Genomic DNA, 25,876 nt, shown 5'->3' on the forward strand with positions numbered 1-25,876 from the left:
CAGCTATCAAACTGCTGAATGCTAAGGGTTGCAGTTTGTAACAATGCCTTTTCATTTTGATTACCCTTTTGGTGCTTTAGGTGAGACGAGCTGGTCATGGATTTCTGTTGTTCTTCGCAAATACATAAAACAATAAACAGTTTCAAAAACATACATCAACTTAGGTAAGATGGAATATATGTGGTTTGAATGGTGAAAATAGAAAACTATGGGGGAAGATATGAGGATATCTGTGTATAAGATGTGATAGAAGGCAACTGAAAGCATAACAGGGCTCACATAGGAACAAAGGATCAGAAAAACACCTGTCTTATCTTGTAATGCTCATTTTATATGTGTAGTCTTCATTGTTTCTTTCTTTTGTCGCATTTTGTTATTTGTATTTACAGCCCAGCTTGTAACCTGTATTGAACCCAGGGAGACGGTATCTCTTTGGTCGTCTGCCTGCCTCCTCATTCACTTCTCTCATCACACTCGGCACTCTGCTCTCAATTGTTTGCCCGCTGGCTTCCCTCCTGTCTCATCACCCGCTCTCTCATTCTAATGCCTCGGGAAAACCTGCACAATAAACTTATTTTATCAACACATACTTTGGATTGAACTGTGGCATAATCACCAGCATTTTTTACTGAACTTAGGATGTCTTTTGTCTCAGCTGGGTACAGCCGATGTGGGAGTGAACAATCAAATAATTAATTTGCAGTTTAGTATGTTACTCCATGATTTATGAGGGGTGAGTGTTGTGACACCAAATACACATAGACCCAACATGGTGTAGATGATTAATGAATCTTTCACTGACACATAAAAAAAGCTCAGACACTTGCTTGAGAAGATTTTAGCCTGTTTTGAAGATGACTTGATTCACATGAAAGGATGGAGACAACTTTGTGTATCTGACCTGGCAAAGATCAAAATAATCTTACTCACCAGCTGTTTCTGCTTTGGGCCCACGCACGAACTGACATGACTGGCCAGCATTTTCCCCAAAAATCCCAAATGTCCCCAGAGTAACATGAGTAACAAAAGTGATTCCTAAAGATGAGCTCTGTTCATTTTTCTTCTTGAGGTTAGGTCAAGATTAGCGTTAAAGTTTGGGTTAGAGTGTCCACATCGAGTACACACAAAGATAATGTGTGTATGCGTTCCTGGCTTCACCCTCTAACATGTGGCAGATGCAGGAAACAAGTTTTGGGGGTAAACAGGTGCATTAAGCTGATCAGAGCATGGCTTAGAGTCTGGGAATCTAAAGTGTTTACAGTAGGCGTGTGTGCCAATGTGGTCAAGTCACTGTTAAATTTGTAGACTTCACACTGAGTGTGTTTGTGTGGAATTAGTTCATCTTTTCCCCAAACTCCCCTCCTTCTTTTTCTTCTCTTCCTCCCTATGCTCTCCCCTTTTCAGTTTTTTCTCAGCATCTCTTTCATCAATCAACCTTCCTGTGTGCAGCTCTGTTCTTGTGGGAGCTCATTTCCCTGCCCTCTATTTCCACTTAAATCAGTTAGGCTGGAAACAAGGCTGTCTCTGAGTCTTTTCAGCGCATTTCTGCGCATTCTCTTGCTTTTAAAATTGGAAAAATTAAAAATCATAATCAGGATCCTCGTCAACTCTTGGTCTCTGAGTCCTAACTACTTATGAAAGAAATCGGAGCCAAACTGCTTTACAACAGGACAAGCAATTGTATCTGTGAACTTTAGCATAGAAAGTATTTATATTCTTTGTCTTCAGTCTAATTTTGTGTTTCCACAGATTTTACACTTACATCACGAACCTCTAGACTGTAACATCTGGCTCCATTGTGTTCTGACTTCTTCAAATTTATTAATTTCCCAGTCAGGGAATAGTCTGATAAAGCAGGTTTGTTTTAAAATACAAAGACTGATGCACATGTGCTGTATCTAGAGGCAGCCCCAGAAACGCGTTAGTGCGTTGTCATCAGTCATGTTGCAGTCGTTCTCATAATCTGTGGCTGGCCTGCCAAACTCAAAGTGCATTCATAACTTTTATAAAGAGACATACTCAAGTCCAACCAGACCCAGTGTGAGCAGACTTGAGGAAGAAAAGGCTCATTCGAAAATGGAGTCAACTAAAAGAAACCTAAATAGAGAAGTCACACATCTGGCATCCCAAAAGGCTGCATATGCTCGGTCCAACTGTACCATAGAATAGTGTATATACAGAATAAGCACTGTCTTTAAAATTGGTACATTTTTGTATCCTCTTTTCTGCACATCTGAAAAAACAATTGTGTGCCTCTTAGAAATTACCATCACACCTTCAGACAGTTTAGAATGAACTCTAACATGCACGATTTGCAGAAAGTAAATAAATGTCAGGAGTGATTTCAAACCATTCTTTGCTGATGGACTATTTCTATACCTCACAAGGTACTTTTCTGATAACTGTAGTTTGGTAACAGAGAAGAAACCCCTTTTTTCTATGTGCATGATGGGAAAGAGAATTAGTGTAATAATTATGTTCTCAGAACTAAAATTACTAGCAAATCTGTTTTAAAGCATAATACTATGCACCCTGCAGTCCATGTAGATTACCTCAGTTGTGAGTGTTTTCAGCTCTAACATAAAAGACAGCAACATCGCTTCCAGGGTAGTAGAAGCGACATAACCAGCACAAACCAGCACAATGTGCTGCCGTGTTTTCAAGCAATAACAGTGTATTCTCAACTCATTATACACCAGCGCTCTGAAACGGATGTGGTTAAGCGTTGGGCTTTCACCCAAACACACAGCTTCAAAACAGATCAAAAATGGAGAAATGTGTGGTCTGAAACTGAGGTCAGACCATTACTATAGACTATGCCACATAAAGTAAAAGTAGAAATGAGTCAAACATTTAATATTTTGTTCACTTGTCTTGTCAAATTGTTGCTTCTTTCTCTAAGTCTCCCTGCAGTTGGCTACCGTGCACTAATTTATGTCCTTGTAAATGTTGCTATATTAAACGGACTGTATTTATAATGTACGTCCAAGACTGTTAGGTGATTTACAAGCACATTCACACACACACATATTCATACAGCACTTCTTATTCTATGTATGCAACACTTTTCATCATATACACACTGATGATGAATTCCGGGTTCAGTATCTTGCCCATGGACGATCAGGCTGGGGAGACTGGGGCTTTGACCAGCCCCTTCTGATTAGTGGTTAAAAATTCTCTACTTGAGCTGCAGCTGCCCAAAAGTATTTATGTGTACATTAAATGATTCCAGGTTATGCATCACTGCTGAGATAAGAAATTCCCTTCATCCCATCTTAGAAAAGTGAAACGTACATCAATGGTTATATTTATCTAATCTTGAAACCCAGGCAGAATATCTTTTTATATTATGCTCCGATGTGCAATATCTTAGAATTGAAATGTTTCTTTCACATCTAATGGCCTTACACTGAGGCCTTACAATGAGGCCTGTCACTCATTTCATAACGTATGAGGCAAAGTGAATTTTTCAAAACTTTCCCAACATATGACCTGGAGAGTGAATTTCCAGGCAGTATAGAGGAAGTATAATATATGTATTATTGAGTAATGGCATGGTTATTCCTTTAAAGATGGTAAAAGATCAAATGTTTAATAATTTATGTTTTGAGTTCCCATTTATACTTTTATAAGTTTTTATGCTCTGGGATTTTATTACCACATATATTACACCGCAGGGTACAACTCAGACCTTCTTTCTTTAGTAGCTAGAGTCTAAAAGTTTAACAAGTTTAAAAATGCATGAGTTAGTGTTTTATGTGTATAAAAGAGGACTCCCATTAAGTAGCCTGGCACATGTTCAAGGGTAAAATTCACCTGTAAATCTGACAATGTTTCCAAAAAAAACACAAAACAAAAGAGACAAGTGAGTGTACAGAACTGTTTAATTCGTGTTGATGTTCTTCCCCGGGGTTATAACTCTCTGAAAACCTTTAACATGACAACTAAAAAGTGGGATTTTGTCACACGAAGACCTGCTTTGTGGTTTACAGTCTGCAGCACTCAGACTTTGCAATCGTCCAGATTTAACCTCCCTTGGAGACGACAGAAGTGATCGAATCTCTTCATGTCTGTGTCCATCAGCAAATCGATATCCTGCACTCGGCTCTTCTGCCATTCTATTCGCAGAGCAAATCACATCAGAGACTTTAAAGTCTGATCCATCATTCACCTTAACAATCATCCTGCTTTCAACTGTGGATCTCTGGCTCTCCTTACTCATCCATTAATTGCAGTAAATGTGTGCCAGCAGCCCTAATCAGAGTACAAAAATGATTTGATGAACATCGAATGCATTTTATCTTTATTTGCTGTGCAAAGATGAGCCAACGCTTACTTTCAAGTCAGCATATACTAATGCTTTCCCCTTGAAAATTACATTGTGTAATTTTCCAGTGTGTACTTTTTAAAGGATTTTGTAGAAAGTTGTATTTTCAGCCAGACAGTGATCTTTCTCGAAACCAAACCAAGTGGTTTTGGTGCCAAACCAGACCTTAAACCCATGAACCCAGGAAAAAAGCACCTTATTCTAGCACCTACCACTGCTTAAAGGGAATTCACGGTTTCCTTGTCCACTCATGTGCAAGACCTGTGTGACGTAAGTTTCATCATCTGTACCAGTCACTTTGGGTCTACGGGTTCCCCTGCAGCCAAACACATGCAGCCCAAATACTGAGCCACATGGGCTTTACAGATTGCCGTCATTCTCATTTCTAAAATGCACTGTAGACTGATTACAGGCTGCAGCCCAGCTTACCAAAAAAGTACTTTCAATGGGGCAGTGTGTATGTCTGCAGAGTTCCTCTCAGTTCTCTGGTGTGGAAACCATGTATCCCACCTTAAACCAAATTCTGTTGCTCTTTCTCACTGTAAAATGCAAGCTATCTTTAGCATATATCAGAAACACTATACAGACTTGTTTTTTAATAGTGACACATTTTTTGGAAATTAGAATGAGTTGAATTAACAGGGAAAATAGAGAAGGGAATGAAACACAGTAAGTGTCTGGCTTAATCAACATAACATAATCATTACTTAGTTCTGTAGTGATCTGAACCAGTGTGATGCACGGTTTAATTAACCTCATCTGCTCAAACAATCCAGTATAAAATAAATTCCATGGTCAGGTCTGTTTACTTCATCCTATGATAAACCTAACATCGCTAAAGGTAAACCGTTCCTGCACAGCTGCAGAACACTTTAACATTAACATTTAGTGATCAGAGCTCCAGATCAGAGCAAGTGCTGCGACACATTCAGTTCCTTCAGCTTTGAACAGTGCTGACTCACATAATCAGGAAAAGAAATTCCGATTACTTCTGTGTATAACCGATGTCAGGCACTGAGAAATAATGTCACTTTCACAGCCTCTCGCCTGTGGTCTGACTCCTCTGAAACTGTTGAGGCTTTGCAAGCCAGTGAAACATTGAACTCCTGGAGGAACAAGGCAAAGGTGACAATGCCAGAACATGTTGAACCAGAGCAGAAGTTTCAGGTTTTAGGAGGCAGCTGACGGACATGGGGTCAAAGAGTTGCAACTCAGGGATATATAGGGATTTTATGGTGGTTCTGTGTGCATGTGAGGAAAATCTCTCGTTGAGGGATAATTCACTGTGGATCCAGGTCATCGCCATCAGAGGCACCAGAGCCTGGATTATTGTGATACAATCAGTCCCTGAGGGGGAATTGTGTTTGTTTCTTCGTGGTTCTCTACAGTGAAATGGGAATCAGATGAGCCACATAGTAAGATGCCTTTTTGTTTTTTTTAGATGAGAACAAAATGGAGAACACAGGTTAGAGATTTAATAGGAAAGTACACGTGTAATAAAGGTTATAATACCTCTAATCTCTGTCAGAACCAAACAAATAAATCCAAAAAGTGTTTATAAAGTCACAAGAGGTGGTATTTCCTCTTCTTCACAGAAGACCATGTGGGTATTAAAGGGAATGGAAACATATTTGTGATTTGCGTCTTACCTGGTAAAGATTAAAATGACATTACAAAACCAGCTGTTTCTGGTCTAATATAGCGAACAATACATTTTCCTTCACCAGATGTGATAAAATATCCAAGATATTCCGAGAAATTTAAAAATTCCTGAAGAAGAGCTCTAAACATTTCCCTCTGGTGGATGTTGACCAGATCTGGGTTTTTTTCCGCATAGGACAATTTATTACTGAATTGAATTAGAACCATTAATACTGTAGCCTATACCACCACCCTCTGGTTACACTATGTGGCCTAGTTTATTTAACTCAAACAAGCCAATAGAAATGTACGGAAACTAAGAACATCCTTGTCTGTCATTATTTGTTTTGTTGGTATCTCAAGATCACAAGCTGATTTATCCTGTTAACTCAAGATGATAAAGGTCACTTCTATGTATTGATTATTTCATCTTGTGCAATCATCTTTTTTTGTTTTCTTGAGATCAGAACATGACCATTATCATAAAAAAATAAACTATGTTTTCTTTAATATCGCAAGATGATTCTAGGGAGCTAGAGGTCAAGCCTTGCATGTGTAATTCTGTTCACATTCACTGCTACCCACAGCCTACATGTGAGGCATTTTTGGGCATCTGTTTCTTGCAGTGACAGCTCCCACTGTCCACTATGAACTGCTTAGTTTGTTAGATGTTTAGATACTTAGATGCTTTTGTTAAAACATAAAAGTTTTCACTTGATTATTTGATAATTGTGTTGATTCGGTTGAGTCGGTTTCTCTTTGCACCACCCACATGCATGGGTGTGATAACAGGACTTTTTTCATGTTTGCACATAAATGTGGAGTTACAAGCCAACTATATTAAATAATATGGGCATCAAAATGCATTATGAAGAACATTGAAAAATAAGGAAAGTGGCTGGGCCATTTCATATCTTTGTATTCATGATTTATCTCAGAGGAGTCAAATTCTCTCATTTGGTTTAAATCAACGAAAACCTAGATGAAAACAAACTGTACCAATCTGTAAAACAACAGCATGTAAATGAGAGTCAAAATTATGTGAACAAATTATTTTGTCCACAATACACTACAGTTGGATAATCAGCTAACCCTTTTTATCTTGCTGAATCAGTTATTTGTTCGCCCACATTCATAGAAAAACAACCAGACATTTTGTGAATGATTTTCCCCACTGGAGGTGGACAAACCATTTTTATGCACAAGATGTAAAAATGTGTGCTTTTCAAACCCTAAAAATGTATTTTGAGCATTTAACCCTAAAATAGAAAAGTAATTAATCACAAGTGGAAGAGGAAACAGAATAGTGACAGTGGAAAACATTGTACAGGATTCAGACAAGAAATCTGTTCTTGGATTAAGGCATTATGAAGCCTCTCCTACCCCCATCTAGGTGTGTTTATGGAAATCTGGTCTGTCAAGTGTAGTTGTGAGAGTCTATATCATCACATTACGTCAACACAGCTCGACAAAAGCTTTATCACAGCATTGACATCCTCTGGAAAACCTATTGTACAACTTGTTTAGCCAGTTTTGTGAGACTGCAACGTCCTGCGGTCTGGACCAATCGAGATATTACGTTTTTTTTGCTGTGAAACTGAATCAGCATGGCCCGACCAATCTAAAGCACAAGAATACATGAAGACTTGTTTTAATGTTCAATCAATAGTTAAGTAAACCTGATCAGACATGATATCAGATAATCTCAGCATTTAGCGACTCAGGATTAGAACATAACCAGTACAGTCTGTTGATGCAACACTTTGTTGCAGTATGAATCATCTCAGCATTTTTTGTATGGATTTCTATTAAGTTAGCTTTAGATATGTGGTTTGTCCCTTGCGAGTGAGGATAAGTCTAAATATTTGCTTTTAAACTCCTGATTTTGCATGCTGCAGCATAACTGTTGTCAGAATTTTTAACCAATTTCTTATATAGAAATTGTGTTGTTCTATTATTTGTTTAAAAACAGCATGGAGACAACAACAAAAAATATATATATCAACACAGAGTAAAGAACAAGATTGAAAGCAAGTTTGCACTTGAAATTTTTTTCATTTTTTCTATTAAATCTAAATTGATGCTTAACAGGAAGAAAAGTAAGGAAGAACGAAGGCTGTTATCATACTGGGGTTGTCTGAGAGCAGCTAGAAGAGATTCACAATTGTAAAATAAGGTAATACAGACAAACCTGGACAGACAGCACTGAGAAAGCAATGAGAATGAAAAGAGGACAGAATAAAGCAGGAGCGATGATGGCGAGGAGGAGGCAATAGCAGAGAGTCTGGCGGTGACCATGACGACCTTGAGCAACATGAGTGAGTCATCTCCTCCCAAATAATAAAAGCCTGGAGCAGGTTGTCTGTCACGCGTCACACTGTGGGAACAACAGAAAATTAGGTGGCAGGAGTAGGGGAAGCAAATATGCCATCGTCACCCAGAATGCTTTGGTACTCTGGCTCTATTCCCTTCAACTTTGAGTCTGTTTTTGTCAAACAGGATGGCTCCTGGGGAAATCTCTTAAATGCAGAAAGTGATTTTCCTTGAACATTTACCTACCTTGAATGCATAGATATGAGCCAATTCACTGTTACTTAAGGTCTGAGTTCAATTAGGTCACTGCTATTAAGACAAGTGTGAATTTGCATTAATAGTAATAGTAGGAGGTGAAAAAAATCCTACATATTTTTACAAAGTTTACAAACTTTAGATCACTTACCTCACATCACCCATCTTCTGTCTTCAGATAGTATGAATGTTTCTTGTCATGTTTGCTAAAGAAAATTGTTGGTGTCATGAAACTGTCATCCATCCCGCCAATGTTATCTATTGCCATGTTCTGACTGACTTTTTGAGATTGGTGGAACTAACATTCAAACATTATTAACTGGAGGTGTTGTACCGATTAATTTTAAAAATACAAGAGTAGTAAATTTTGGACCTATCTCCAAACTGAAAATAAGTTAGTACAGGCCAGGGGAGCCCACAACACATATCTGAGCCATTAACTCAGGGGTGCTAGGCTAGATAGAGGCAGGAACTGGGTTAGCCCAGGAGCATGCAGAGCAGAGTCTTGGCTTTGCCACAAGATGAGACACCACAAGCTCCTGAAGTCCCACTAGACAGGCCTGGGAACAAGACAAGTTTCTGAGCTAGCCAAGCAGTGCTAGAGCTGGCAGCGAGAAAGCTTCCTGTTGACTTTGGTGGCTCTCCGAGTGCCATGGCTTCTCACTTGACCTTGCTTCTGCTGTGTGCCACTAATCCCAAGCACTGAACTTCATCTGGAATCTCCCTTTGTGTTTATTTAGTTGTTTTAACTGTGACTTGTTTGAAATTGTAAAAAATTCAACACATAAGTGTTAATCATTAGGGCTGCAACTTCAAGTTGGACAAGACATATTTCTGATTTCATCCACTCTGGCTCTACTCTCTTTTTCTGTTGCATGAAGGGTGCTGCAGCCTCACGGGGCAGCTGGTATGTCCTTCACACTTTTATAGTGGTTGCGTTTATTTTTAAGAAAACATAATTGTTTTTCCGCTGCTTTCTAAAGACTCTACTTTCTGTTCCTTATATCATCTCATCCCCTTCTGTTCTTATCTGTTAGTGTTCAGTTCCTGTGTTAGGCAGTTTGAACTGCACCTTGATGTATGGGGCATGAAAACCTGTCTCCATTGACATTGATATTCACAATGTTGTATTATAGCTCCTTCAGCAGCCGAATGATTTCCAGAATAACTTACATGATTATATTTAGAGACAGCTGCTACAGAGGCAGCATGACGACCATGTGGGAGACATGCTGTGTGTGTGTGTTTTAGATGTGAAGACATGTGCATGCAAGCAGATATCTATTTCATGTCTGTGCACCTGCATTTAGACAACGACGCTGTATCTGGAGCTTGTTCGCAGTTTGAGGTAGCTTCTGGCTTTGCTCCATTTTTATGACTCATTCCATTTATCACTGTGCGGCACTGTGTAATTAGCTTTTCGGAGGCAACCAACATGCAACAGGTCCATGGAAACCACCGAAATAACCCAGGTAATGCCTTTTTATAACATGCTGGATTTACATTGAAATAAATACAATCAGTAGTCGGGGACAAAAAACAAATGATCTCCCAGTGTGTTAGTTTCCATTCATATCAGGGAGGTCACCTGAAATAATCGCAGAAAAATACATAGCTGGTCGTAGTGATCATAGTGATAATGAGTGATTATACCTGAGTCTACTGGTGATTATAGGACAACTACAACCTTCCGATGTCTGTTTTTTGAGACAGAAATAAATATTTGTTGTAATGCATTTGCACTAGACAGTAAATGCATCTTTTGTTATTTTCTTTTTGGGAAAGTCCTCTGAAAAGATAGGACAACATAAAATGTCCTAATGCATTGGGGTGTTTTTATTGTTTAAACCGTGAAGCAATTTATGCAACATCCACAATATGTATCTCTCAAATGAGGTGTGATTGACTGAATGTTATATATACAGGGTTTCTCAGGAGCTGACACTGCAGTAATGGAGGCTGTGTTCACTTCCATCTACAGCCTGAAATCAAATATAAAAACTTGGCATTATGTGGTCACATCTGAGTTATCCATTGTTCCACCAGCTTCATTTTAAAACATATTCAGAATTTCTGTCACTGGTCTTTATTAAAATGAAAAAAAAATGGGCATTACTATTCAAAGAGAGGTTGGCTCTACTGCAACACATTTACATTTATGCATTAAGCGTCTGAAAAAAGATCTATTTTGTTCCAAACTCCCAGCACAGTTTGACTGTATTTTGAGAGCTCACTCTTTTCAGCCAGCAGGTTTCACAGAAATATGTGGTTAATGTGTTATTGGTGACACAAAATGCGTCAGCATGTGAAATTACATGCAGACACGATATAATCAATGCCTATGGTGTGAATGATGTGAATAATTGAATTTGCAGCTCTATTCTGCTGGATGCAAATTCCCTTGTTCAGCTCAGTCAGTATATTATAAAGACTGTTCAGAGGATGATGTGGAATGGCCCAAATACTAAACAATCAACCAGAGGACTGGTGTTTGAGTCGTGCCTGGTTCTGTCGCCTGTGTGATTTTAAGCTTCTGTTACTTCTGTTGTCATTCATCTGGCCTTTCTAACAAAAAAGAGCCTACATTATTGTTAGAAAACAGATTGGGGGCTTTGGTTAGAAGTGAGGTCATTATCAGTTTTGAAGGGCATATTATTTCTGACTCTTAATTGTGAGCTTTGTGTAACAATAAACACGCCTCTTTTCGACAGCTGTTGAGAGAAACCACAAACATCGCCAGAAGTAAACCACATATTCATCCAGTTTGGGACAATTTGGGACAATCGTGACTAAATCTACAATGTTTATCCATCTCCCTGTCCTCTACAGATTACCAGTGGCCCCTGCCCCCTGACCTTTGCCCAATCTGGATCTACCTGGACGTCCTGTTCTCCACAGCATCCATCATGCACCTGTGTGCCATCTCTCTGGATCGATACATTGCCATACGAAACCCGATCCACCACAGTCGCTTCAATTCCCACACGAAGGCTCGCATTAAGATCATGGCAGTGTGGACGATATCAGTAGGTATGTACACAAAGAGAGAAATCATCAAAATGTCAAAAATGATGAAATGCTTTGCTGTTTGATATTTTCATCTAATAAGGGTATAGAGTTGCCATTGATCTGAGGTACATGCAGGAGTTTCTTTTACATTATTCTCCAAGGGATACCGATAACAATCTGTGGTGAATGTTGTTATTCATTTATTTTCTTTTAACAGTTTACTCCCACAATAGCACCGCTGTCCACAGACATGATGAATATCTACAGAAAGAAAGGTTGAGAAGTCAGTTTTTATTTCTTTATTGTAACACGTTTGATGTGCAGCACCTAATTTTCAGGTTTATTCAAATGCAGCATTTTCCTTTATATTGAAGGGTATAGAAGTTTTCAGTTCTGCACATAAACCTGATGCTACTGATTACGCAGAATAAATTTATGTGGAATTCATAATTCACATAATCTTAAAAAATTTAATTATGAAGTAAAGCTTGCACTGTTTCTCTTCTTCCATTTCTACAAGGTTTGAAATAAACATGTAGCAGCCCATTAGAAGTAAGGTCTGACAGGGAAATCTTCAGCTGTGTTTAAACACAAAAATAGTTTTTCTGGGGGGAAATGCCATCTTTAGGAAGCTTTAGGAACATGCTAATTCTCACACCTACAGTCAATTTGAAAAAATTTGAATCAGAAAACTGTAAAATAAGCCTCAACTTGTCAATTATGCTTACCACTAGACTGCAAAACAGCAATAAGTAGGCTGTAGTGAGCACAAATATTAATTTCTGATCATTTCAGATAATTAGACCTGTTCGAAACAGCTGTCAGCCTCAACTGAACACAACACTGGCAGCAGCTTGCTGACCTGTCATAACACAGAGACCAGAACATTTAAGTGTGATGGCAAAAGAAGTTGGAGTGGCAATATAAATCGTAACAGGCAGGTAGTTTGAAATTAAAACTCCTACTGGATCCCTCAAAACAACTGTGGGGATGTACTGAATATGTGAATAGTCTATTGTTTTGCAATATCCCTGCAATAGTTACTTACTCTCATCTCTTATTGTTAGTTATTGTCTTTACTCCTGAGGTTTGTTCTGTTTCCAAAACCTTTTCACAAAAATCTCCAACACAAAGAAATGTCAACATTTTTTTGATACAGAGAAGTGCTGCTTGAGGATAAATTCAAAAAAAATATCTGACAGAAAACAAGCACACAAGAAAACTGTAGCTTTAAAGAACTAACTATTTTCATGTTAAACACCTGCATGCAGATGCAAAGATGTGTATGTGCATAGAAAAAGTGGTTGCCCTCATCCATTCAGGCTATGATGAAATCTCCTTGAAAAACTGGATATTTCAGTGTTAGGCTGGAGCTTCTATTATTCCTTATCAGTGCAGTATGGGGTTTTTAGAGATGAAATAAATGGGTTTCTGTTTCAGAAATTATATCTATTTGTGTGTCCTTGTTCATCTAAGTTCTGCACCTTGCATAGCTCCTCACTTCCCATTTAGTTATTTATGATAATAAAAAGTGTCTCTTTTAGTTCATAAAGAGATAAGCTTCACTCGACAGAGGCTGCTGTTAAACTGACTTTCCTTCCGAGGAAATACAGACAACAAACTCACAAATCACCTAAGAATGAGGGCAGTCAGCTCCTCCTGAGATGCAATTTCCACAAGACACAAGTGACATCTATGACTCAATATAATTTTTATACAAGACAGAGAACAATCAGCTCCTGATAATTAGCTTCTGTCTGCCTCGCTGGTCTCCAGCTGTTCATGTCAATGGACCTAGATAAGCAGGAAATGTAATGATATGGCGGTAGTCAAAAGCCTGCAGCGACTCAGTGATGGAGGTGGTGGGACTGCACCCAGTTTTGTGCACCCAGTATTTACAATTACTGTGTGAAAATTAGGTAAATGAAGAACAGCTCATAAATGTATGCAGTCAGTCTGTAAAAAACACCTGCTGCTGTTTGGGGTTCAATTCTCCAAAAACATTTCCACTCTCCTGTAATAATTTATAAGTTCTCCTAATTTTTTGTTGATGTGCTTTCACACTGAGTTAATTTGGAAGATAAATGCTATAAAATCCATTTTTCTCCAGTTGAAGGTATGCTCAGCTCCATGACTTTCATATTGATAGATGGTAGAGACATTAAACCTGGATGTCAAAGCTATTTGATACCAACATTGATCTAAAGAGGACATTTCGTGGTTTTGGAACATAACAGCAGTTTGTACAGAATAACACAAATGCCAAATGTACAATACAAATGTAAAGAAATGGCACTTTAAATCCCCTTTACCCTCACAGAAAGTTCTGGTGCACTGTTGGAGTTCAGTAATAATACCTTAGTGCTTAAGCTCACCTTCAGCGACAAAATGGCAACAGAGTGATCAACGTCGCCGTGGTCAGAATCCAAACTACAACAAGGGGATGGAGCATGACCGCATTCACATACACCATGTTAATAAGTTAATAACAATAAGTGACAAAAAGCTGCAAAACTACATGCACAATAAGAAAAACATCAAAACACCAACATAACGTTGCAAAATGCTAACAAGAGGAAACATAAAGGGACTACAAAACAAATTAAGATAAAGAGACAGAATAACAACAAAGGCATGTAAAATTACCCCAAAGAGACAAAAAATCAGCCACAGAGACAAAGCAACCATAGAAAAAGGCAAAACTAAGACAAGAAATGCAAAGCAAAAAAAATCCATCAACCGCAAGACCAGACAGGTCAGAAGACAGCATTCCTCCTGTGACACACTGTCATGTTCTTAAGGTGAAATGGTGGAAATGGAACAAAGACTCACATGAGACACCATAGAGTGTTTGAAGTGAGTTATAATGATTCACTGATTAGATGTTTCAAAAGGATCAAGGCTTCGCCTCTATCATTATTTCATGATGAACTGGAGAAACTGTCATTTTACTTCTGTTACTTGTCTGACCTTGGAAACACAGTACTGTGGAGAGTTGTGACCCACTCTTCATTTCTTGATATTTTTCTTCCAAGCAGCCAGACTTTCTTGTAATCTTCGTGAGCAATAGTTATCCAGGCTTTCTGAAGGTCATTCAAAGTTTTTCTTCGTACATTGACTGCTTTCCACTAAAGTTAAGAGGAATATGTTTTTTTGTTTGTTAAGCCACTTAACACTGACCTATAAAATCATTCAAGCTTAAAAAGGCACCTGAACAAGTGTTGTGTCTAAAAACAACAGACAATGAAAACTTAGCATATTTCAGCATGGTGGGCTGGGTGTCTGTAAAAAATACAAGGAAATGGGACAAGTGAAGGACAAAAGAAGAAGAGACAAGACTAAAAAAAAGTATATGTACAGCAGATGAACAGTACCTGAAAGTGATGACCTTGGGAAATAAGAGATGCATCTGGTTCTTAAGTTTATCCATCTTGTGTTGGCTGAAGCCTCATCAGAAATGGTCTCCATAGGCTGTTAGGAGGCCATTCTTAAGGAAGGGAAACGGAGAGAAAAGGTTGAGACTGGACTGAAAATCAGTGGCAACAGGTCTTATGGAGGGATGAATCCTCCCCAGAGCCCTGACCTCAGCATTATTGAAGCAGTGTGGGATCATCTGACAGAGAACGGAACAAAAGGCAGCCAACATTCAAAGAGCTTTGGGATGTCCTTCAAGAGGAGGCTGGAGAACTATTCCTGAAGACTTAAAGAATTTAGTCATTCGACTGAATGAGGTCTCTGTTATTAAGGAATATTCTTACCCATGATGCACATGTCCTGTGAACATGTTTAGCTAGTTGGTAGTTAACAAAGTAAAATCCACATAAATATTCACATGAATCGCAGGTCCTCAACATAACTTTGACTATGCTGTTACTTTGCCCTGACTGGCTTCCCTTTCTTCTGTAGTGAATCTTTTCATCATCTCCTTAAACAATACGCACACATAGACCTACGCTGGCAGGTTTTATGTGTGATCACACACAGTAAAGTATGGCCTGATGGTCCTAATCATGGACCATCTCTGTTGGCAGTGCTTCACTGAACTGTTCAATCATGGTAAAAAGAAATGCCTCATTTAGTCATATCCTAAATTCTTTGTGAACATGCCTGTTCTTTTCCAGATGGTTTCTATGGAGGACTTCCCAACCAGTCTTATGTAACAAACCATCTGGTGTTTTAGAAATAGAAAATTACTTTTTTAATCCCCAAAGGGAAATTAGTATTGCGGTTGATGATTTAGACAAGAACTGATACATAAAAAGAACATCAACCAATAGTACTCATTACGTGAGTGTGTTGCTGTGGGCAGGAATGACCCTCTGTACTTGTCAGAGATAAAAAAAAAACGAGGCCTCAGACTGTTTGAGCACTTTGTTGTGTGTAGAGGGTGTGCAGTGTTGTGCATCTTGCTGAGCAGTTGATGCAACATGCTTGTACAATCGGATTTGAAGCAGTACCCCAGAACAGAGCCAGCTTTCTCTATCTATATGTTAAGTTTCTTTCAGTCACTGTCTCTGGGGTTGCTGCTCAGGCAGATGGCTGCAAACCAGATTCTCCACCAACACAAACTTATAGAAGAGATACATCTCAGTGCCTCAATGTTGAATTTCCAGTCTAATCTGCTGTCCAGGTAAACTCCTAGGTATCGCTAGTCCTCCATCCTGTCACCTCTTCTCCCAGGATGGAGATAGTGCTGGACTTATTCCTACTCTTCCGAAAATCTACAAGCATCTTTGTCCTGTTCATGTTAAACATGACTGCAACAAGTGATGAGGAACCTCATCTGAAAAAGAAATAGTTTCTTAGAAACTGAACGTTTTAGTTTGAGTAGTGCAAAATCTGTAGGTGTCAGTAGCCCCACAAAAGAAACTTTCTCCATTAAAAAAAAAAACTAAAAAGGGGCAGTTTAGGAGAGACACCTTCCCGTTCAGAGAACTGCGGAGAAAATAAGAGCAGTAAAAGCTGACACAGCTAATCAATATAGTAACATATCATGTTAATTCACAGTCCAGCTGTGGGATTATAACAGTTTCCTTTAATTATGTTGAAATGACAGGTCCATTATAAGTCTAATTAAATAAGTTGAAACAAATAATTGTTCATGAATAACTTAAATAAGTCCTGTCATTTCTCACAGTCCAGTGGGAAGGATTAAGGGGATCAACAAGACAAGGAAAGAAATTAAAATGAAACGACAGAAAACTTCCCTCCAACTTCTTTCTTTTTTTTCATTAGACCCAACAACCCCTCGTCCAATCTGTGCATTTTCCCTAAACTTTATCGACCAAAAACAAAGGCCCTAATTCATTTGGAGTCACCTAACTCCTCCGACCTCCCTGATGGAGCTGAAGTCTGTGTTTGCTTCCTATTGCCTCCACTTCATTAGTTCTGTCATTCTGAGCGGCTGAGGTTGCAAACAACTTCTCCTGAAGCTGCTGAGAGCTAATTTAGACCAACTCTCCAAGCTCAGATCCACAACATGAAATCTAGGACTTGATCATCATTTACAGTATCTTGCCAATAAATTTTGTTTCTCAGAAATACAGCTTCTCTTGGAGAAGCCCATCACTGTTTTGGCTTGTATCATCAGGCTTCACGACAACCACTTATCTGTCTATAAATGGCTGGTTGAATTGAGGAAGCAGTGCAGACGTAACAAGATAATCTAGTGCACACATAAAACTAAATTTCATCTTATATCATGTCTTAGATTGCTTGGTTTATTTCCACACTCTTTTCTGCTTTCAGGATCCACAGGAACTGATTCAGAGATATTACAGTCTGTTTAGGCGAAGCAAAATCAAACTGTTTAGCATTTAGCTGAGAACTTTGCTTCTGCCAGACTCTCAGTTAATGTGTGCATGCTATATATGGATATTTGTCACCAGCTTTTAAAGAGAATCCGCAGAGAAAACTGTGATTAGTTAGGGCACTGTGTGCATCTTCACACACTCATCTCCCCACAGATGAAAAACAAGCTTCCAAACATATTCTTATTATGATGTTTTACTTTGCTGTCCTATTTATGCGCTATATGTATCTTACAGCTAATACACCATCTTTCTTAATGGAATATAATCAACTCACCATAATAACTCACATGACAATTCAGTGTACTATGCAGCTTGTTGCCTGCTGGAACATATGATCAACAGGGTCATTCTTTAGAGCAGATTTACATTGTAAAATAATAATAATAAAATTAAAAACTACTGAATGAGAAGGTGTGTCCAAATATCTATTGGGACTGGCTCTCTGAGCTGAACTGAATGGAAACATGTGGCTGCCCGGAATTTAGCTGTGACACGCACTACTTAATAAATGGAACAAAAACAGCAGCATATTCTTTAAATAGCTTTCAGTTTGTTCATTGTTTGTTCTGATTCACTGAGCTGAGATGTTCTTGGCTTCCTTTTGCAGACTAACCCAAGTCTCTCTCACATATTCTTTGATTTTCCTCCTCCTGTCTGTGAAGAACTCTGTAAAAAGGTTCAGGCACTTTATAAGTTTAGATTCTTTTCCTTATCACATTTCAACCATGTTTCATTGTAGGTGTTGGCAGCTGTGAGGGCTGTTTTTATAATAACATTAAAACAATCTAACTTTAACACAATTAAAAACATGAATTCTATTTAACAGATTCCTAACCCATATGAGATTTTATACACACCACCATCCAATTGGGAAGAGCTGGTCAAACACACATCCAATGGCAGCAAAGATATCCCTGGTAATCCCTGCAACAAATAAACCTTAATACTTTCTTTAGGGGAACAGCAGTGCATCCACCACAGGAAAATTCAATTTAGTATTTTTGGAACCTGATTTGTGTAAATTCTATAATCTGCCTTGAACCACTGCTCTAACACATCATGAGATATTTTTCCTGTTGCCTGGCTGATAATTAGTTTTTATTGTCTGGACCAAGTCTGCGGTCCCTCTGCTGGAAGCACAGGAGGATGTTGTAACAGAATCTTTTTTTATATAACCGAATCTTCTGGGGTTTTTAGCCCTTAAATGTGCCGCTCTATTAGCTCTAACATTTGATACAACACATTTTTCAGTGACTTTTGTGTATCGTATCAAAAATTTATGCAGGGAAACTTCTAAACAATCTCTACAACTTGGTTTTATGTATGTAATGATTTTACCATAAAACATCACCATTGCATCTCCATTAATTCTTATTATCATTGCATTTTCCCTTTTCTTCTTTCTCAGTGCAGGCATGAAAGGGTCAATCCTACTTCTGACACACTGACCATGGTGTAGACCATTTATCATGCAACTTGGGCCCATGTAGAGACTTCATAGAGAATCATGATTAATCTAATTTTCTCTGTCAGCATGCATTTCTCAGTTGCAGCCAGGTTGTGCTTATCTCCATCCCACCTCCCACAGAACTGATAACTTTTTGTCTCTCTATAGAGTCCTTGGATAACGTCTGTTGGGAATGATGCTGTATAAATGAACTGAGTTGAATTGATTCACTACAACCAGGTTGGGCACAAGATCAAGTTCTTTAAGATAAAGGCTTGGCTGTGCAAGAAACATGAAACACAGTTAAATCATACTACGTTAAAATGTTTTTTAAGATAAATTGTTGTAATTATTCAAATAGAAATCCCAAAACAAATACATTATACTCAAAAAGTGCTACAAGCCAGTGCAAATTAGAAAACAACCTGTGGATTCAGGGATTAACTGGGTGGAAAAAAGAGAAAAATAAAAAAAATAGCACAATCTTGAACATTCTCACTTTACTTTTAGAGACTAAAACTTTAACACTGGACTGTCTATGCAGATAATTACTCTGAGACTCTGAGCTAAAGCTGCACAGGTCGAGTAGGAGGTTGAGTTGAATAATGTGATGTCAGCATGGCAGGCAGCAGGTCCCACCCTCTGGCTATGTTGAAGCAGAGTGAACACGCCTCAGTGCTAAACTGCCACCCCACAAGCCCAAGCAGATTATTTCAGGGTTTACTTAGCAGAGTTCTGGTTTTATTTGTATTCCTCAGGTCTCTCCTCGGGTTGAAGAGGACGAGGAGAAAGAAGTGCTTGTAGTGTTTTGGTTGGTATCGAGTCATCTCTGCTAATGCTCCTCCGGGGAGTAGTAGTTACGCTCTGATCTGATTGGAAGTAATGAAAGGAATTGCACATTGTTGTACTGAGGAGGAGAGGGGGTGTGCATAAGTGCATGTTGGTGGTGTGTGTGTGTGTGTGTGAACATCTTCAAAATTGCATAATCCAAACTGAGATGTTTATGCATATGCTTACACATGTGATGGTCACAGTGCACAACCTCTCACTGCACTTTATGCTACATTTCATTAACTCTGACACATTGTATAATAAATTAAATCCTTTTATTCATTACACTTGACATGACATGAAATGTTTGTCTTAATGTAAATTAGACTAATATGTGCTAATGCAGGGCTGTTTAAAGATGACGTTAAAGTATGTGTACATATATATGTGTCTGTAATAACTACCAATTTTTTAAAAAATCATAAAAAAACAAGCCCCGACATTTTTTGGGGGGGATTTATTATCTTAAGTCCCATAATGAGACATTCAGTGAGCCGATCTGAAGGTCTTGTACAGAAATTAAACTCATTTGCTCTTGCTTTTTGCTGTGCTACTAACAGCAAATTGCATGATTAGTCATATAGTTAATTTAATGAGCTAGTAAAGCTCTAAGAGTACTTTGTTTAATGTTCTATATCACAACCAGGAAATCTGACTTTTATTTTGCATTCTCAGTTTTTTTATTCGTCTGAACACAAAAAAAACCTTGATAGCTCCGACAGATCATGGTTGTTTTAAGGTAAACCCTCCTTGAAATAGCTAATGTGTCTATCTCCATTTATGACATCAACTCCTCTCTCCCTCTCACTTCTACATGGCACATGTGCCAGTACCCGAACAAGGATCAGAGGTGGGACGCCTCTATCAGTTTTTCAACACAACAGAAAACAACATGGCTGTCTGTGTGTAGATAAATGTTATGAACGTTATGAAGTCTTTTTCCTAAAGAAGTTATGATACCCAAACCTAACCAAACAGCAATCAAATAATAAGTGAAACCAAAAGAAAAGAGTGTGACTAAAAACAAGGAAGTGGAAAAACAAGAACTGCCTCTCCTGTTTCTAACATTGTCCCCCTCTATCACCTCCTCTCCTCCTGCCCCTGAATGGGGACCATGTCACTTGTTTATTTAAAAAAAAGACTAAAGTTTATTGGGACATTCGTTATGTTCGCTGCTGGCATCTAAGTCTGCTGCAGAGAGTGGGTTGATCCCCCAAGGATGAGAATGTGTTGGATGTCTGTGAAGCAAGACTCCTTCTATTCCCACAGTGTAAACACGCCTTTAAACTCCCAGACGAGTCTAATACTGACTGGGCAAAGTATATGGTTCTGACTTGATTTTTTTATTCATTTTTTTTTTTTGACTGACAAAGAGTTTAAAACTGTTCATTTTACATCTGTGTGTCACTTTAACAAAGGATTTCGCTGCACAGTTGCCAAACAGACAGATTTATGAGTTGGTTTCCCTGCAGTTTGTGGGTGATGGACTGTAGTGCTCCCACTGGGCAAACACACTTTATCCATGCATGTGTTTACACATGGGGCGCACATGCTGTCTGTCCTGACTCATGCACAGATGGTTATCATTTCTCTGTGATGACAATTACTGGAAAATGTTTATATCTGCCCTAAATACACTGAACCTATCCTTCTAACGACAGTGGTGAAATGTAAATGAGTAATTTTGTCTGGTTTACCATTACTTGTACTGCTTTTGAGTTTTACAATGTTACTTTATAACATAACATCATTACATTGAACTGCTTAATTCTGCTAAAGCTTTGATCTAATAATTTGATAAATCTTTTTAACTTTAAATAAAACTTTTTAACTTTAAATTTGTTAACTGCTCATTAAGCTGGTAAAAAGCCTACTCCAGCACTTACACTTGTGATATTATTAGGTATGCTGATATCAGTGCGCTGATATTACAGCAAGGTATCATGAAATCACATTCGAGCAGCACACCAAGTAAATTTGGGCCTTATCAGCACACAATTTTGGCTTCATTTCCATGTCATTCGACACACTGTAGACTGTACTAACAAAAGCAAAAAGAGGGCATGTGCAGAGATAGATGAAGTCCTCATACTAGCTGTGCATAGGCAAAACTATCTACACAGGAATAAGTTGTGTCATTATGTGATGGTGGGCTTTTAACAACAGTAGTCACTCAGACTGATGCAGTTTTACTGTTGCTCCTTTAATACTTAATACTTTAATACTAATGATTAATTAAAATCATTACTCCACTTTCTTTTTTCTTTGTTTGACAGTTTTATTCAAGACATTTAAATAATGTTGGGAATGATCTGCAGTGAGAATCATGCTTTAAATTTAAAACAGCTGTGTTGTGTTCTGCCACTGATCACCTGAGTCTGTCATGATCCTTGGCTTTTGTGTGTTTTTTGGTTTCTTAGTCTGTACTCTGGTTTATTTATTCCTTAGTGTGTTGGTTTAGTCTTTGTTCTGTGCTCTTGTTTGACATTTTGTTGGAGCTTTATTCCTTGTATTCTGTTTTAGTTTTCAGTTGTGTGATGGATTCTGTTGCATTTCTTTTCCTTGTCATTACCCCTAGATGTCCTCAGTCATTTTGGTTTTGTTCCTCCTTCCTTTTGGTCTTAATCATGCCTGTGTCCTGTGAATCACCCACCTGTTGTCACTCAGCTCATCAATCCTCCCAGAACTTGTAGCTCTGCAGTCAACCCTCTCATTTGCCAGATCATTGATGTTGCTGACGTGGTGGTTGTTGTCTTTCTTGTGGTTTCCTTGTTAGTCAGTAAGTTCATCCTTCCTTTATTCCATTTGAGTTTTGTTTTTAGCAACTCCACCTGTCTTCGCCTCCCTCGTCTGGAAGTCCTGTGTTTGCTTCCTTAACTTGTAGTGAAACTCTAGTTCTGACCAAGTCACCGTGAGTGCTGACTTGTTGTAAAACTTAATTCTTTTAACTTTTCCAAAGCCTTACAATTTAAACAGAGAAAATCCTGGTCACAATAAAGAATTAACTGGATTCTTTTGATTGCCGTAGACCTTCTAAAGTTGCGGCTTATTACAGTGTAGTTAAATGTTAGCACTGCATCGGCTGCATTAATAGTCGCATCACTTGTATTTCAGATGAGGATTATGTAAAACTTCCAGTCTTCACTGATCTGTCCACAGGACAGTTTTCCTCTTTGTCTCAGTCAATTCCAAATGAGCTTTGGCCCAGAGAAGCAGTGTTTCTGGATCATGTTCACATGGCTTTTTCTTTCCATGATGGAGCTTTAACCTCTTGATGTCTGGAAGTGTTCCTCAAACTGTTTTATGGTTTAAACTGTGATTATATCTTTTTGTCTATTGACCTTGATCACACTGTAACTGCCATGCACCGAGAGGACCAGAAATACTTTGGAGAATCACATCCTCCATTTGTCCAACTACATCCATTTGTCCAACCATCCATTTTCCATACCCTCTTTATCCAATCCAGGGTCATGGGAGAATCACATGATGCTGACATTTATGTCAGGGTACATATTTACTACTCTCAAGAGTCCTGCTCATGAGGACAGTGACGAAGTAGAATCATCAGTCTGCGATTAAAATGAATTTTACAGGAAACATTATGACTCAGATGCTCCAAAATTGAAATAATATATTTAAAAAAATAAATAAACATGTTGGCTCTCTGTTACTGCAACAATATTTGCCAGTTTTGTAGCCACTTCTTATCCAAGTGTCTGTTTTGGTCCTAAGAGGCAACCTGATTTTATTGCATGATTCTAAAGCTGCAATCCAACCACGGCTTCTGTGTTGTGAAGAGACGTTTGTATTACTTGCACATTCTGGTAGACCCAACACGTTTCTGAAGGTAGACATTTAATAAAAACAGAAAGTCCATTTTCTGTGGGTGTTTATTTGTTGTTTGTGTCTCTGAGTTTTTGTTTGAGTGGGTTTTCAATCCCTTTCCTCAGGTTTTACCCTCCTCCCTTTTATGACCCTGAAATCCAGCTTCTTCTCATCAGGACTGGAAGATGATCTAAATGCTTCTGGGTTAGGTTTGGATTCAATACCTGAAACTGTCCAGAAAGCAAAAAAAGTCACTCTCAAATTCAAGCGAATAAAAATAAATGTTTTGCAGAGATTTCTGCACTTCTAAATGAACTCTCAGCTTTGCGATTCTCTAAACTCTAACTACTTATTTCTGTTTTATCAGTTTATGGAAGCAGTTTGTTCATCTCCAACAATTTCCATAGATAATATATGGGAGCCAAAATCTGTAAAGCGCACACAATTAATGCAAGAATAAAAATAGGGATTTGAAATTACACCACTGGATTATTTTAGTCTGGATAAGGTTGGAGTCACTATAAAAACAAAGTATGATTCACAATGATGATGTCACAGATGCACTCGTTAAACTATCTTAAATGTCTTTGTTTTTATCATTTTACTGCAGTACATTAAGCCTCAGCAGCCAGAAACAAACGCAGCCCAAAAAGCATGAAACAGCCACAAACCCAATCAACTGCAGCTGAAACCAGGAAATTCAAAACAGGACAGCAGTAAAAAAGTGGACTAAACCAGCCCTCTACACTAAATTCTGTAACATTGGTAGTTCTTATAGTATAACACATGCAGTATAACCATGATGTCTTAAAAGATCAGATCCTTAAGCAGCAGTGGGACGTGTGGTGTATGAAAAGGCTGTACGTAGTTAAAGCTCTGACCAGTTTTTACCTCACTCATGCATAAGACAAGGCTTTAATAAATTTCCTCTGTCAAACGTAGAGATGCTGAGGCATAAAATTTAGAAACCTTACAGGCTTACTTGAGCGGCACGTTGTCACCTCCTCTGATGGATTGTTCAATAACTTTTAAGACCCACATAAATAGATCTCATCAACTGTGCGCTGCTTGAGAACGATATCTTACTAAAATACCCCCTACATACAGTCATTTTGTTAGAAAGAACACTCGCATTGTGTATTTTTAGACCGGTATTTCTCATAGTGTTACACCATTAACAGACTGGACTGTTGACAGAAGGCACGTTGCTTTTTGGAAATCAAAACAGTTCAAATCAAAATGGTTAAAGTTAGAAAAGACAGCCCAATCTTGAAAGAAAATGATTAAGAGGCAAGTTTGGCCATGCAACCAAAATGTAAGCTGGTAGTGTCACAATAAAGGCCCAGAACTTGTGAGATTGTAACTTTTTTTCTCTGGCAGTTTTTTACAGGGATGAGCACAGCTGACATGATGCTAACCTGTAGTCATGGATTAATATTCACACCCTACCATGTGTGTTTTCATCCCTAACCCTCACCTTGTTTTTATTATTAAACCAAAGCATTTGGGCGATTTTTAAGAGCCAACGCAGCCAATGTTGTAGTGCAGTCAGAAATGTCAACTGAAACAATTCATTCATTACATAGTGTGCTACAAACTTAAGTACCGACCAGTTAGCATTATGACCGAGAGTAGACCTAGCTGTAGAGCTAACTAGCGGTACCTAGCGGGCGCTATTGATAATACTTGTTATTGATTTTCTAACCCACTGATCATTCTGATGAGTAAGTACTCCTCAGACTTCCCAACTGTGGGGTGACTTGTTATTTATCAGCAGATTTGTATTCTGGCATATTCATTTTTGTGGGTATGGGAGAGTGGGCTAATGTGAGCCAGTGGGTTGACCCTTCTATTGTTTTGTGATAATTGATTTTGGAACCATCAGTCATCTTTGCCAGACTGTGAAAACAAGAGGCTCCTGGATGGACACGAACATTTTCTGGCTAGTAAAATTTCAACATAATAGATCGAATGGCTGCCACATCATGGTTATTTGTCAGTCTGTGAATCATACAATAATGATATTACCCTGAATTGGTAAGCTTTTTGTTTTTACTAATTTTTTTGTTGAGCCAGTGGTAGATCTAATACATCTCTTTTTAAAAGAGCAAAAATATGTTTAAAATCATATATATGATGATAGTGTGGTGCAAAGCTTCCTCTGGTTCTCATCAGAGAAGATTATAGTATATTCGTACACTGTCCCTATCGAATAAACTGAAGTAGACATGTGATAATATAACTAGATTACATCATTTCACATGGAAATACCAGTTTAAACTTGAAACCTCGAACTTAACTTTAGTCCCTTATGGTGGGGGTAGGTTGAGTGCATGTCGTCCTCTAACCTTGCACCTCAGATTTGTCAGATGATTTGTCAGGTGATCTTTTTAATAGCAAAATTTGTAC

The 25,876-nt window shown here is 38.4% G+C and overlaps 1 protein-coding gene across 1 annotated transcript in view; it reads left to right on the forward strand.

The window, feature by feature from the left end:
* The window catches only part of htr2aa (5-hydroxytryptamine (serotonin) receptor 2A, genome duplicate a), a 51,885-nt gene that overhangs the window by 20,384 nt on the left and 5,625 nt on the right, over nt 1–25,876 (forward strand). The window contains exon 2 of the mRNA XM_072397403.1: nt 11,369–11,569. Coding sequence (XP_072253504.1) covers nt 11,369–11,569 — 201 coding nt within the window. The remainder of the gene's footprint in view (nt 1–11,368; nt 11,570–25,876) is intronic.

Source organism: Leuresthes tenuis, unplaced genomic scaffold (genome assembly GCF_036924035.1).
Source record: "Leuresthes tenuis unplaced genomic scaffold, fLeuTen1.0.hap1 SCAF_12, whole genome shotgun sequence".
Taxonomy (NCBI): Eukaryota; Metazoa; Chordata; class Actinopteri; order Atheriniformes; family Atherinopsidae; genus Leuresthes; species Leuresthes tenuis.